This window comes from Trachurus japonicus, chromosome 12 (genome assembly GCF_045865225.1).
Source record: "Trachurus japonicus isolate A0001 chromosome 12, Traja_1.0".
NCBI classification, from domain to species: Eukaryota; Metazoa; Chordata; class Actinopteri; order Carangiformes; family Carangidae; genus Trachurus; species Trachurus japonicus.
The window spans coordinates 1,696,854-1,711,257 of record NC_140918.1 but is presented as its reverse complement, the minus strand read 5'-3'; the positions used below and the strand labels follow the sequence as shown (position 1 = coordinate 1,711,257).

General features: G+C 39.5%; 1 protein-coding gene across 1 annotated transcript in view; it reads left to right on the top strand.

The window, feature by feature from the left end:
- The first annotated feature begins 326 nt into the window (after positions 1–326).
- aebp1a (AE binding protein 1a) overlaps positions 327–14,404 on the top strand; it is a 38,054-nt gene continuing 23,976 nt past the window's right edge. Inside the window, exon 1 of the mRNA XM_085792544.1 lies at positions 327–617. Coding sequence (XP_085648670.1) covers positions 386–617 — 232 coding nt within the window. The 5' untranslated portion in view covers positions 327–385. The remainder of the gene's footprint in view (positions 618–14,404) is intronic.

Below are 14,404 nucleotides of genomic sequence, written 5' to 3'. Positions count from 1 at the left end.
TTAAAGTATAATGAGATTTGTTTTGACTAGAAATGACATTTTGACTAAAAATAAGACAAATATTCTTGGTAAGATATTAGATTTTTTGCAGTGTATGATGGTAAGCTATATCCTTATGTTGGGAGAAGGTGGAGTTTTGGATTTAAAAAGCATATAAAGATTGTGGTTTTGAGCCATAGAGAGAGAGATCTCACATTGACACTAGAGATGCTCCAAGATTCGACATTTTTTGTACACTCTTCTTCTACTTTTTTGAATGCAGGTGAAGACGTGTCGGCGGTGATCCCTTCTTTTCATCAACACATCAATATACCACTTTTTTTTTTACAGCTCGTTTGAGATCGGAGGAGGATTTTTTTGTTGTGTTTCCACTGGAGAAAGAGAGATGAGGACGGAGGTTCTTCTGGTTCTGGTCGGTCTGATGACCCTGAGCTGCTTCCTGGTCTCTGCTGCTGGAGGAGAAGAAGAAGCTCTGCAGGTGAGGAGGAAGGAGGTGCAGCTGCAGAGAGATGGACAAGGAGGAAACGTGGAGCTGGCAGACGAGCCGGCGGCCGAGGCTGCAGAGGCCGAGCAGACCAAACCCAAGAAAAAGAAAACACCTGAGGAGATAGAGGCAGGTAAGAAGCAGCGACACTCTGACATAGAAGAATGTTGCACAACCAAACCTGATTAGAACAACATAAACGGAGTATTACACTGCAAAAACTCAAAATCTTTTGTCTTGTTTCTTGTCAAAATGTCTAATTTCTAGTCAAAACTAAACTCTTTCCACTTAAAATGAGACGGAAAACAAGTAAACCATCAATTACTGAATGATTTCACATAAAAAAAAACCCGTCTTCATGTTGCTCACACCGACACACTGCAAAAACTCAAAATCTTTCCAAGAATATTTGTCTTATTTCTTGTCACAATGTCTCATTTCTAGTCAAAACTAATCTCTTTCCACTTTAAATAAGACTCATCACCTAAAAATTAACTTGTTTTTAGATCATTTTCACTTGTTTCAAACTAATTTTCACTTGAAATAAGTAGAAAAATCTGCCAGTGGAAGCAAGTTTTTTGTGCTTGTAATAAGAAAGAAAAACTTGCTCCACTGTCAGATTTTTCTACTTATTTCAAGTGAAAATCTGCTTGAAAGAAGTAAAAAGTGTCTAAAAACAAGCTACTTTTTAATGTGATGAGTCTTATTTTAAGTAGAATTAGTTTAGTTTTGACAAGGAATGACATTTTGACTATAGAAATAAGACAAATATTCTTGGTAAGATTTTGAGTTTTTGCAGTGTAGAAGTATCAAAAGTGAATAAAAGAGCCGTGCATTTAAGCATTGTGCAGATTGATTGCATTGATTGCACCTGGAACAATTACCTAATAACCCTACCGTGCCCTATAGTTTATAGAGAAATGAATTCCTCCAACAATCGTTGATCAAAGCTAGACAGGATGAAGATCTCTGCACGCCAGTTATCTCACTGGCTTCTCTCTCTCATAATCTTGACGATTTTTGTGAGATGATGAAGCAAAAAGTTAAAACTGGCTCAATAAAAAATCTATAGAACAAAACCATTCAGGACAAACAGTGACATAACAATGTTGCCGAGTGCAGCACAACCAAACTAGATAAGAACAACCCTAAACAGAGTAAGAATAGAAGTATAAAAGATATAATAAAAGTGAATAAAAGATGCCACGAGAGCCGTGCATTTAAGGATTGTGCATTGATTGAACCTGGGACAAAGGAAAACAACCTAATAAACCTAATAATTTGTTCGTGCCCTAGAGGTAGTTTATAGAAAAATGAATTCATACACAGGATGGACCGAGCCTTCTGCACGACTCGTCTGTCAAAGATCTTTGCACGCCAGTTATCTCACACTGCAAAAACTCAAAATCTTACCAAGAATATTTGTCTTATTTCTAGTCAAAATGTCATTTCTAGTCAAAATAAATCTCATTCTACTTAAAATAAGACTCATCACATTTAAAAAGCAGCTTGTTTTTAGACACTTTTTACTTTTTTCAAGCAAATTTTCCACTTGAAATAAGTAGAAAAATCTGATAGTGGAGCAAGTTTTTCTTTCTTATTACAAGCACAAAAAACTTGCTTTCACTGGCAGATTTTTCTACTTATTTCAAGTGAAAATTAGTTTGAAACAAGTGAAAATGATCTAAAAACAAGTTAATTTTTAGGTAATGAGTCTTATTTTAAGTGGAAAGAGATTAGTTTTGACTAGAAATGAGACATTTTGACAAGAAATAAGACAAATATTCTTGGAAAGATTTTGAGTTTTTGCAGTGCACTGGCTTCTCTCACAATGTTGAACAGACGATTTTTGTGAGATGAAGCAAAGAAGTTCAAACTGACTCAATAAAAGATCAACAGAACAAAACCATTCAGGTCTTATCAACATTTAAAGATTTTAGTCTGTGCAGAAAGAAAGTCTAATCTCTGCAGGCCTCTTTTTTTTTGCAAATTGTTGAAGTTTTTATCGATTATTGTCCCAGTGAGTCGAGTGTTTGTATGATTCAGTCTCAGACCAGGATTGGGATTTTTGTGTCTTTCTTCTCTCACCTCCACCGCTGCTTCCTGTGTGGTTTGTGTTTCAGACCCAGAGCAGCAGCAGAGGAGGTTGGGAGAGGGGGGGTGGAGGGGGTGGAGGGGGGTGTAGGTGGGGGTTTGGTTGAAAGTATGTGAGTGAGTCTATGAGTCAGAGATGACGGGCCAGAAACTTGGAGGTCTGACAGATTCTTGGCGGACGTCATGACCTGCTTTCTCTGCCAGGGAAACAACTGTAAAGAAAGAAAGAATTAAAAAAAAAAACCTTTTAAGCAGCTTGTTTTGTCCAAACGCACTGATTCAGAAGATGAGATTTCACCGTGCGTCTAAATTATGTCGACACAACAATAAAAAAAAGTCAGCAGAAAACTATTTCCACTACGGTTTTTCCATAAGGAGACAGGATTTACGAGAGGCCCAGTTTCTCAGTCCCAGTTTCTCAGTTTCTCCGATGTTCTTCTGCTGCACGTTAACTTTCCACTGAATGAAGCAAAACCACAAACAGCAGCACATCAGCTCAGCCCATAATTAACTAAACCAGAGAGCAGAGAGACCCCCAAACAAACCCTCATCCACCTCAGAGTCTGGTTCATCCAGACCAGCTCCTCCTCTCTCTGTGTTTACCAGGGTTTATACAGGAATCTTAAAGTTAATTCTAACACCTTTTTAAGACTTTTTCAAGACCTTCTCAATATTTTTCAACACCTCACCGCCACTTCAAGCTGTAACCATTTACATCAGTGACACTTTTAACGTAATTACAGTTCTAGTTTGTGATAAAGACTATAGACTACTATGATACAACAGAATACAAAATAGACTAGGATAAGAAATCAAAGGCAAAGTTCATCAAAAAACTAAACAAAAAAACATTGCTCCAATCAAAAAACAAAAACAACAATCTTCTTTTCTTTTTTTATGTACTGGTTCATCTTTGGCTTTTAATAAAATGAATAAATTCACACACTTTTACAATGTTTTTTAGGACTCAAACTCTTGGACAGCTAATTCAGAAAAAATACCTTCAAAATGTAAGACTTTATAAAGTGGTGAAAAGACTTTTTAATACTTTTTAAGGGTCTTAATTTTCCCCAAAATTGATTTATCACCTTTTAATACTTTTCAAGACCCCGCGGATACCCTGTTTACGCTCCTTCTCTCTCGGTGCCTTGCTCAAGAGTCTGAGGCTCAGCGCTGGTATCTTCAGTTCTTCAGTTGACTTTGAGACGCTGCCAAAGACTTCAGAGAGGATTTACTGTAAGAACGGACGGATTAACTCGTTATAGGGGCCCCCGAGGCTAAAGGTGGCCCCCTGACCCCCCAACACAGAGCTCCATTAGAATACAATACAGACAGAATACTAAAGATCCTTCAAAATAAAGGTAGATGTTTGTGTTAAAGCTCCTTCAAAATAAAGGTAGATGTTTGTGTTAAAGCTCCTTCAGAATAAAGGTAGATGTTTGTGTTAAAGCTCCTTCAAAATAAAGGTAGATGTTTGTGTTAAAGCTCCATACAGTATAAAGGTAGATGTTTGTGTTAAAGCTCCATACAGTATAAAGGTAGATGTTTGTATTAAAGCTCCATACAGTATAAAGGTAGATGTTTGTGTTAAAGCTCCATACAGTATAAAGGTAGATGTTTGTGTTAAAGCTCCATACAGTATAAAGGTAGATGTTTGTGTTAAAGCTCCATACAGTATAAAGGTAGATGTCCATGTGTAGTGTGATTATAAAGCAGCTCTAGGTTCTATATTAATACTGTGAAAGTATCAAAGCCTCAGTCCACAGAGAAATGCACACAGCCTGGATTCAGAAACTGAGCCTTAAAACCAGCCGTCAGGACTTCCTGTCACTTTGTGATGTCACAACAAAGCCCCGCCCCCTCACCACCTGGACCCACCATCCATCCAACAACAACAACTTGCAGGATTTTTAGTTTCTCTGAGTGTTTTATTCTCTAATCTACTCTACTTTTTATTGGACCATTTTAGAAACCAGTCAGCCAATCAGAAGAGAGGCTCAGAGCCTCCTCCTCTCTTCTGATTGGCCGACACCGACCTGTTGTTACTAGAGCTCCAGAGAGAAGCTGAGAGAGAGAGGAGATGGAAAACTACACTGAGATGGTTTTTAGACAGAAGCAGAGGGACATATTGAGTTTTAACTTGTGATATAGAATCCAACATAGCTCAAATATTATTTTCATTGATTAAATTGAAACGACCAATAGGCAGTCAACATTCAGTCGGCCTGACGCCTTCAGGGGCCGTGTCCACCAGACGCGTTTTCAGCTCTGACAGCGCTCTCAGCGCTGCTTTCCCAGCGCTTAGCGCTCTCTCTCTCCCTCGTCAGAATGCCGCTGTTGCTAGGTTACAAAACGAGTCCTCTGACACTTCCGTGTTCCAGCCTTGTTTAATGTAAACACTACAACGAGTGTCAGAAATACACAACAGCATTAGCAGCAGCTTTTGACATGGACCCTGAGGTCGGCCTACCTTCAACACAAGTGTGGGTCATGATATAAACCGAGCCACGTCTTTCTTGATTCTGATTGGTCAGTGCGGTGAAAAGTGACATTGACGAGCGCGGCGCTGTTCTAAAAGTTGAACAGATTTCAACTCGAAGCGCTGTGAGCGCCGCGACAAAAAGAAGCAAGCGCCGAGGGCGTTTTACCGCCGAGGGCGCTGAGCGCTGTGAGCGCCGACTCAATAGGGTTTGAATGTAAAATAGACGCCCAGAGGCTGAAAACGTATCTGGTGGACACGGCCCCTCAGTCTTCGTCCAGTGGATCCAGCTGGGACCGTGACATGTAATTTAAAAAAGAAAAAAAGAAAAGAAAAACTCTTTTCCATAAAACTAAAACTGAGTCTGAACAAACAAAAACAGGAAAAACTTTGATGCTGGATAATAAAAAAAAAATCAAAAGGTTCTTTCACGCCTATTTAAATTTCTGTGGACACAACAAAACAAAACAAAACAAAACAGACCTGGGGGAGGGAGGGAGGGAGTGTTGTATTTAAGGACCGCTGGAACATCAGGAAAACAAGCCGCTCTCTCTCTCTCTGTGTGTCTGGTGATGACAGGTTGTAAAAACAGGGGTGGATTAAAGCAGTGGTTCTCAACTGGTGGGTCAGGACCCAGAAGTGGGTCTAGACCCGTTCTGGATGGGTCGGGGACAGCTGGTCAAAAAAGTAAATAATATTTAATGCACATCTGATGTTGGACATGTCTTTTATTTTGAAAAATAACTTATTTTGAAAGGCACGAGACACGTGAACACATGCAGTTGTAATGCTCCTCCTCACTTTCTTATTATTTGCTCTGAATGCAAAGATATCAGTTTCTTATTAATGTGGCCTGAATGCAGTGAATCTGGTTTTGTTTTGTGGGTCTTTATTTTGTGCAATTTGATATTTATTCACTTTAGTGAACATGCTCTGAATGCAGAGATGCATTAGAAGTCAAATATATCGTTTTGTTGGTCTCCATTTTGTGCAGTTTGATATTTTTTTATTCACTTCCGTACATGCAGTTGTCATGGTAACTCCTCAGTTTCATTCATGTGCTCTGAAATGCACTTTGCTCAATAAAGAGCAAAATGAGTTTTTAAAGGCTTTAAAAAAAAAAAAATCTTGGTTTGAATTCTATAAAAGTGGGTCGCGACTTAAAGACCATGAGAGAATGTGGAGCCCAGAGTGAGACTAGTTGAGAAGCCCTGGATTAAAGTAGTACTCCAAAATCCCAACGCCCCTTGAACACATCTTCTCTGTAATGTTCCATGTTGTTTCATACTTTCATGTTTATCTGCAGTTTCTAATCAGAGACTTGGAGAGAGAGGAGGCGTAACGATACACTAGGCTACACCTCTGTATGTCTGGAAACAGTTTGAGTCTGGACGTCCCGAGGTCATGAAACCCCCCCAACCCCCCCTCTGTCCTCCCTCTGTTTGTCTCTCAGCTTCATATCATGAAAACAAACATCTGGACCTCAGTGGCAGATGAGCTGTGAAACACCAGAGTCTTTCTTCGTAAACATGAGTGTTGTTACTGAAACTCTTCTAGTCTTCCCCAATAAAGCCTGATAGATAATCAATACAGCACTGATCATCATCTTATTGTAGATTAATAGGTAACGCAGTGATGTTTTATTGTTTCTTAAAGGGACAACGATGAGTTTCTATAGACCGAATCTCCTTGTTGTTTGCATTCTACTTCCTGGTAGAAAACCAGCACGTAATTTGAATGAGATCAACAGTAACGATCGAGAGTTTAGCTATATATCATATTTTTCACACCCTATCACCGTTTAGACAAATCTGAAATGATTGAAGAAACATTACTATTTCTGTGTGTGGGTGTTTTGTGTTGCTATGTGTTGTATTTATTCAGTTTGGGGGAATCACAGTGTCTAGAAAGCATCAGTGGCTCAGCTGACAGGGACAGCTAACGGTAGCTAAGCTAACGGTAGCTAAGCTAACGGCGGTAGCTAAGCTAACAGCAGTAGCTAAGCTAACAGCAGGACGTCAGCTGTTAAAACCCTCCCGTTGTGGGACACGACATGAAACTACTCCAGTTAGCTCAGTCATGTTGTAACTCAGATATCCGCTGGAGAAAATATCAATCAAATGCTGGTTTTCTACCCGGAAGTTGTTGTAAACAACAAGGAGATTCGTCCTATAGGGTTCTAAAAAAGTCTCATATTAATGTGGATGAATCTCCGTTACCACTTGTTAACGGTCCATTTTAGATAAATCTATGGTTTTGTCTCTATGGTTATTTTGTTATTATTAGTGGTGGTGGAAATGCTGGGCGAGCCGACCAGCGTTTCTTTACTTTCGGTTTCGTGGCGAGTCATGAGAATAACGCCGCCGTATGAATCTCCGTTTATGGTGGGAACTACGACGGTATGTGATCATCTTCCAACCTCTGACTTTAATTCTTGATGAATGAAAACATGAGTCTGTCTTGCGCCGGTCAAAGAATTTCACGGTTCGGAGGCTCATAAATGTAGTGAGGAAACACTTTGCTTTAACAAAACTCCTGGTTGTCCCTTTAAGTGAAGTTGTGAAGTTGCCAGACTCAGTAGTGATAGTGAACATAGCACACGACTGGATCTGGCAACACAAGTAGCTCCGCCCACAATCACCAGTCACTATAGTTACACGTCGGCTTGTGCACGTATTAAACGAATCAGCTACAGTATGCTAATGAATTAGCTTTAAAGGGATAGTTCAACATTTCAGCAAACTGGCCCATTGCCATAATCCCTATAGTCATAGCAGTAGGTTCGTTACCTTTAATTGTCGGTGCAAGCTGTTTTTAGAACGGCGGAGCAGAGCCGTGAGCTGCTCAGAGCTACGCTACGGAGGCTCATTATGGGATTTCTTGGTTTCCCTCATCAAACTCATCAAATACACAATCCAACAACTCCACAACGCTCTGGTGGACAAGTTGTGACCTGCATATTCACCACGCTATGAGATAATACGTGACGCCTAAATATTCTGTCCGGCTGTATTTTTTTAAGTTAAAAAAAGGTTTAAATGTACAAAAATATACTAATCTATATGTAGTATTTCTCCAATATATGTAGTCACTTCAACTTTTCAAAAAAACAGGAGTTACTTGTAATTTCTCTGTAATTTAAAGTGTCAAAATATCATGTGGTGCGACCGTCCAGGCCTGACTGCTGTTTTGAAAACGTATTTGAAATTACTCTAAATCTATTAGAATTTATTTTCTGCCCTATTTGGCATGATTTACAAAGTGTTTTGTATTCCTGTACAAAATTGCAGCTTTTGCAGTTATATTTCTTTCATAATAGGCTATACAAATAAACTTTGTCCGATCATATCCATTTCATTAAATATCATGTGGTGCGACCATCAATAAATGACCACTTTTGGAACTTTTATGTTGAAATCTACTCAAGGACAATAAGTTGCATCATCCACCATTTTGTCACAGAGCTATGGAAGCAGAAAGAAGGTTTGTGGCTCTCTCATTCATCTTTTTTTAAATAACCTTTTTAACTGCTCTAATGTTGTTGCCACATTTGGATATCATGGGGTATGACCATACCAAGTTTTTTCCCCAAATATGTATTTTTATTATAAATTTCAGTGACCTTTTGTGGGAAGCTAGCTAGCTTTGTTTATGTTGCTAATCTTGTTTTAGTAATATTTGACTGAACTTGAAAATGTCATGTGGTGCGACCATTGCAGATTGTTTTCCATCATAGATAGGCCTACTATATGACCAAGAATGGCAGTTTTCATACTTTTTATATTCAATTGATGATTGATAAACATTAAGTACTTAATTTTTAGTATTATTTTGAATATTTTTTTGATACTTAATGATTCATTTTGCTAATATTTCAGAAATAATGGTTAGTTCATCTTTGTAAAATATAAGAATTTATTATTATTATTATTAAAATAACTTGTCCGTGTGGCCACCAGTGCCAGATATAATATATTTTAACAAGAAAGATGCTCTCTTTGTCATTGCAGAATCTGAGCTAGCAACCTCACGCAACTCTACGTTGACCAGCCTAGATTGGCCATTGTTCAAATGCGCCTGGGGTGAGCGGCACATGCACACACACACACACACACACACACAGACACACACACACACAGATACACATACAGTTAGATTTTTATCAGAAAATCAAGAAATGTTTATGAAATGAAATGTTTGTGTCCATGTTGTCTATGCAAGGATTGGGTAACGACAGAACGTTACCAGACAGAGTTATTTTAGAGGTAGAGGGATTATGGCCAATGGGCAAATACTATACCAAAATGTTGAAATTTCCCTTTAAAACATAATTTGCAATTGCAAGATAGTAATCAATCTCAGTGTAACACAGCAAGTTCCTCCAGGATATTTTGCGAAACATTTAAAAGTACTGGAGGAGAGTGGGTGAGTTGTTTTGGTCTCGTTTCAATAGAAACCAGGCAAAGCTAACTGATGTTTGATGCCTCGTATTATGGGATGGGACCCTGTTTGTACTGTTGATGACGTTTGGTGCTGTTCTGAGCATTATTTGTGGCTATGAGTGGCTTTTTGATCGGTTACGCGTGGATTGATAGACTGCGTTGTTTGTTATGGTCAGACCTACAGACCTACAAAATAAAAGCCTGAAGGGAAACATTTGGCAGTAAAAGTTCATATAAATTTTTGACCCCTAAGTCGTTGTCCTGATGGTCACCCAGTGTTGTTTGGAGCAAAAAACGTGACTAAAATTGCTGCAGACAAACCCAGAGTTACACCATGGCTAGACGGCGCTAGCGATAGCCACAACGCTAAAGTATGGGGGCAATTTTTTCAACCACAACAAACACTCAAAAAACAATCAAATATCTATGGTACATGACTGGAATCCTTATGACACACTACTGAACCCATAAACTGTACCGTATAAACCGGTATAAACAGTATAAACTTTGTGTTTTTAACTCTGAAACATCCTGGAAAGACATTACTATCCCATCACAGAGCGCCTGCTCTCCCCGCCACAGAAACTAACACTTTGTCCGTGTTGTGATGATTTCTTTACTAAAATAAACGGTGGAGCAGTGCAGTGGTAATGATAATATCTCTGACCGTTTATTTTTGTAAAGAAATGATCACAACAAGGACAAAGTGTTAGTTTCTCTCTGTGATGGGATAGTAGGCTAATGTCTTTCTGGGATGTTCCAGAGTTGGGCTATCTGAGGGGAGTGGCTACATGTAAAAACACAAAGTTTATACTGTTTATACCAGTTTATACTGTACAGTTTATGGGTTCAGTGGTGTGTCATAAGGATTCCAGTCATGTACCATTATTGGTTTTTGGGTGTTTGTTGTGGTTGAAAAAATTGCCCCCATACTTTAGCATTGTGGCTATTGCTAGCGCCGGGTAGCCATGGTGTAACTCTTGGTTTGCCTGCATCAATTTTAGTGGCGTTTTTTGCTCCAACCAACACCACCAAAATGACCGGAGTTCTCCTTTAAAGAAGACGACAACAACAGTCAGTTATAGGTTGTGAATGTATGAAAGACAGACAGAGAGAGAGAGAGAGCAGCTTCTTTAAACATTTTATATGAACTTTTACTGCCAAATGTTTCCCTTCAGACTTTTATTTTGTAGGTCTGTAGGTCTGACCATAACAAACAACGTAGTCTATTTATCCACGCGTAACCGATCAAAAAGCCACTCATAGCCACAAATAATGCTCAGAACAGCACCAAACGTCATCAACAGTACAAACAGGGTCCCATCCCATAATACGAGGCATCAAACATCTGTTAGCTTTGCCTGGTTTCTATTGAAAAGAGACCAAAACAACTCACCCACTCTCCTCCAGTACTTTTAAACGTTTCGCAATATCCTGGAGGAACTTGCTGTGTTACACTGGGATTGGTTACTATCTTGCAATTGCAAATTATGTTTTAAAGGGATATTTCAACATTTTGGTATATATTCGCCCCATTGCCATAATCCCTCTACCTCTAAAACAACTCTGTCTGGTAACGTTCTGTCGTTACCCAATCCTTGCATAGACAACATGGACACAAACATTTCATTTCATTTCATAAACATTTCTTGATTTTCTGATAAAAATCTAACCGAACCGGGTGACCATCAGGACAACGATTTAGCTGGGTCAAAAATGACCAGAGTTTTCCTTTAACCTCTGCAGCCAGAGCGAAGAAAGCAGCCAGAAGGAAGCAGAAACCTCCAAAACCCACCAAAAAACCAAAACCTCCAAAACCCACCAAGAAACTAAAACCTCCAAAACCCACCAGGAAACCCAAAGCACCAAAACCCACCAAGAAGCCGAAGGCGCCAAAACCCACCAAGAAAACAAAGGCCACAACGACCCAAGACCCGTCTCTGACGAAGGAGGAGCGGCTGTTGATAGAGCTGGGATCGGGCGCACGTACGTCCACCGGGACTCGAACCTGAACAATATAATAAAAGTCTAGTAAAACAACAGACTCACAGCCTTTTAACTGCTGCTCTTTGTCTTTACAGTGATACGACGTGTGGCCCCGAAACCGACCGAGTGGGTGGAGCCTGTGGAGCCGGACCCGCGTAAGATTATTATTATTATTAAAATAACTTGTACTACATACTTGGCCATAAGTGCCAGATATATAATATATTTTAACAAGAAAGATGCTCTCTTTGTCATTGCAGAATTTGAGCTAGTATCTCCATGGATCCACCAAGATTGGGGATCGCTCAAAGGCACCTGGGGTGAGCGGTATGCACACACACACACACACACAGTTCGATTTTTATCAGAAAATCAAGAAATGTTTATGAAATGAAATGAAATGAAATGTTTGTGTTCATGTTGTTCATGCAAGGATCGGGTAAAGATTGGGCCAAGACTGGGCAAAGTTCAAAAAGGCCTGGGCCACACACACACACGGTTAGATTTTTGTCAAAAAATGTTTATGAAATGTTTGTTTGAAATGTTTGAAATGTTAATAAAATCTGGTTTAAACATGAAATTTGCATGGAATGAATTGTTTATTGGTCTCTTTAAATTGATTCTTAATGATACAAGGTCTTGAGGTCATTTGGCGTGACCACCCATCATGTGGTGCGACCAATAATAACAATACCTATATCACACACAAACTAAAATATCTAAATTCTGTAACTGAAACATTACTAACTGATACAATATGCTTAAGTGAAAAGTCTTTTTAAAACATTTTTATCAGTACGTATTATGCAATTTAAAGAAAAAAACAGTTGGTTAACTACATTTAATATAGCGACTGACATTGTAGAGCTAAAATATGAGAGCATTATTTACAAAAATTCAAATGAAATGGAAACACTTTGTTTCTATGTACTTGATATTACTGACAATTTGTAAAAAACTATTAAGTATGTTAAGAAAATGTATTAATTTTGAGATAAATTCTGGTCGCACCACAAGACCACGGGCAATTCATCAATAGGAAAAAACACTAAAATTGCTAAATTCAAAAATGTAACGTTCATTTTTGTGTACACAACATCCTTAATGGTTGAACAGTTGCAAAAGATATTCTTATTTTGTTATGTTGAAAAACCTTATACATCACTGACCCAATAACAGAACGTTACCAGACAGAGTTGTTTTAGAGGTAGAGGGATTGTGGCAATGGGCGAATATACCAAAATGTTGAAATATCCCTTTAAAACATAATTTGCAATTGCAAGATAGTATCCCAAATCCCAGTGTATCACAGCAATTTCCTCCAGGATATTGCGAAATGTCTAAAATCTCAAGTATCAAGATGATATCGTGTCCTGGAGCCTCCTAATCTCCACACAAATGAACATTTGACCGGTTTTGACTTGTGACTCAGATGTTTCCTCTTATGTAACGACTCTGTACAGTGTTAAAGCAGCAGTCGGTGGTGTGTGTGTGTGTGTGTGTGTGTGTGTGTGTGTGTGTGTGTGTGAGGGTCGGGGGGTCGGGGGGGTTCATTAGTCTCTGGCAAAGCTCTTCACTCTGACTGTGTCATGTTTGGTCTCAGCCCAAAACAAACCCGTGAGGTGACTGAGTTCTCCACAACACAGTCCGTCTGTCTGAGCAGACCTACAAAATAAAAGTCTGAAGGGAAACAGTTGGCAGTAAAAGTTCAAATAAAATGTTTAAAGGGATACGCCAACTTTTTTTTTTTTCTCCAGAGTCCATGACCAGCAGATAGACACCATCCTTTCGACTGTGTGTGCAGTAACAAGGGAGATAGAGCTGTATTGCCGTAATTAGCTTAGCTCAAACTCTGCTGGAAGTGTATGGGTAGTGTTAGCCTGCCTCCACCTAAAGTTGCTAATTAGCTTAGCTCAAACGCTGGAAGTGTATAGGTAGTGTTAGCCTGCCTCCACCTAAAGTCGCTAATTAGCTTAGGTCAAACACTGGAAGTGTATGGGTAGTGTTAGCCTGCCTCCACCTAAAGTCATCAGAGAAACTCTTCAGCAACTCTAAAGGGAAACCGGCGGGCCGATCTTCGTCTCAGAGCTGACAAAACTCTCCGGTAAGGCATCTTGAGCGGTCAAATGCCGCTAACGGGACGAGATCGGTCAAAATGGAGGGTTCAAGCAAAAACGCTTTATTTTGGTTCAAGCTAGCTACATCGAGGGTAGGTTAGCTTCCTATTTCAAAGTAAAAGCACAGATTCTATCGTCATGGTTTTCTGTGTGTAAAGGGCAACGGGTGTTTTATTTTGTGAAAGTAACCAGAAGTGCGTTGGTCACAACGGCTAGCTTGAGTAGCGCAGAATTCGTCCCAACAAAATAGTAAACAGCTGGTATTTAGACAAATTAACGACACACTGCTGATCTAAACGGCTACTTTCTCACCTAAACATGTTTGAAATGTGGATAAAGTGATATATTTACAGAGTTTAGAGCTAAAATGAAATCAGCTTCTGACTGCTGGTTTCAGCTCGGGTAGGAGGCAGGCTAACACTACCCATACACTTCCAGTGTTTGAGCTAAGCTAATTAGCGACTTTAGGTGGAGGCAGACTAAAGGCCCATTTATACCCTACGGTAAAAACGGATACGGACACTTTCGTCCGTATCCGGAGGTCGTTTCATCCGTCAGTAGATCCGTTGCCTCTGAGCTTACGAATCCGGAGTGCTCCGGATGAAACGGAGCAATACCACTAGTAACCGGGGTGGCGGTATTGAGTCAGAAGCAGAGAAAAGTCACTCCATTACGAAAATCGGCGAAGAAGAGAGTAGTTGCCGGAAATTCAAAGAAGGAGGAGAAGACGAGAGTAAACATTAAACATTTAAAAATGGTGCAGAATCTGGAGAAGAGATGTGAGTTGGTGAGAGGGTACATA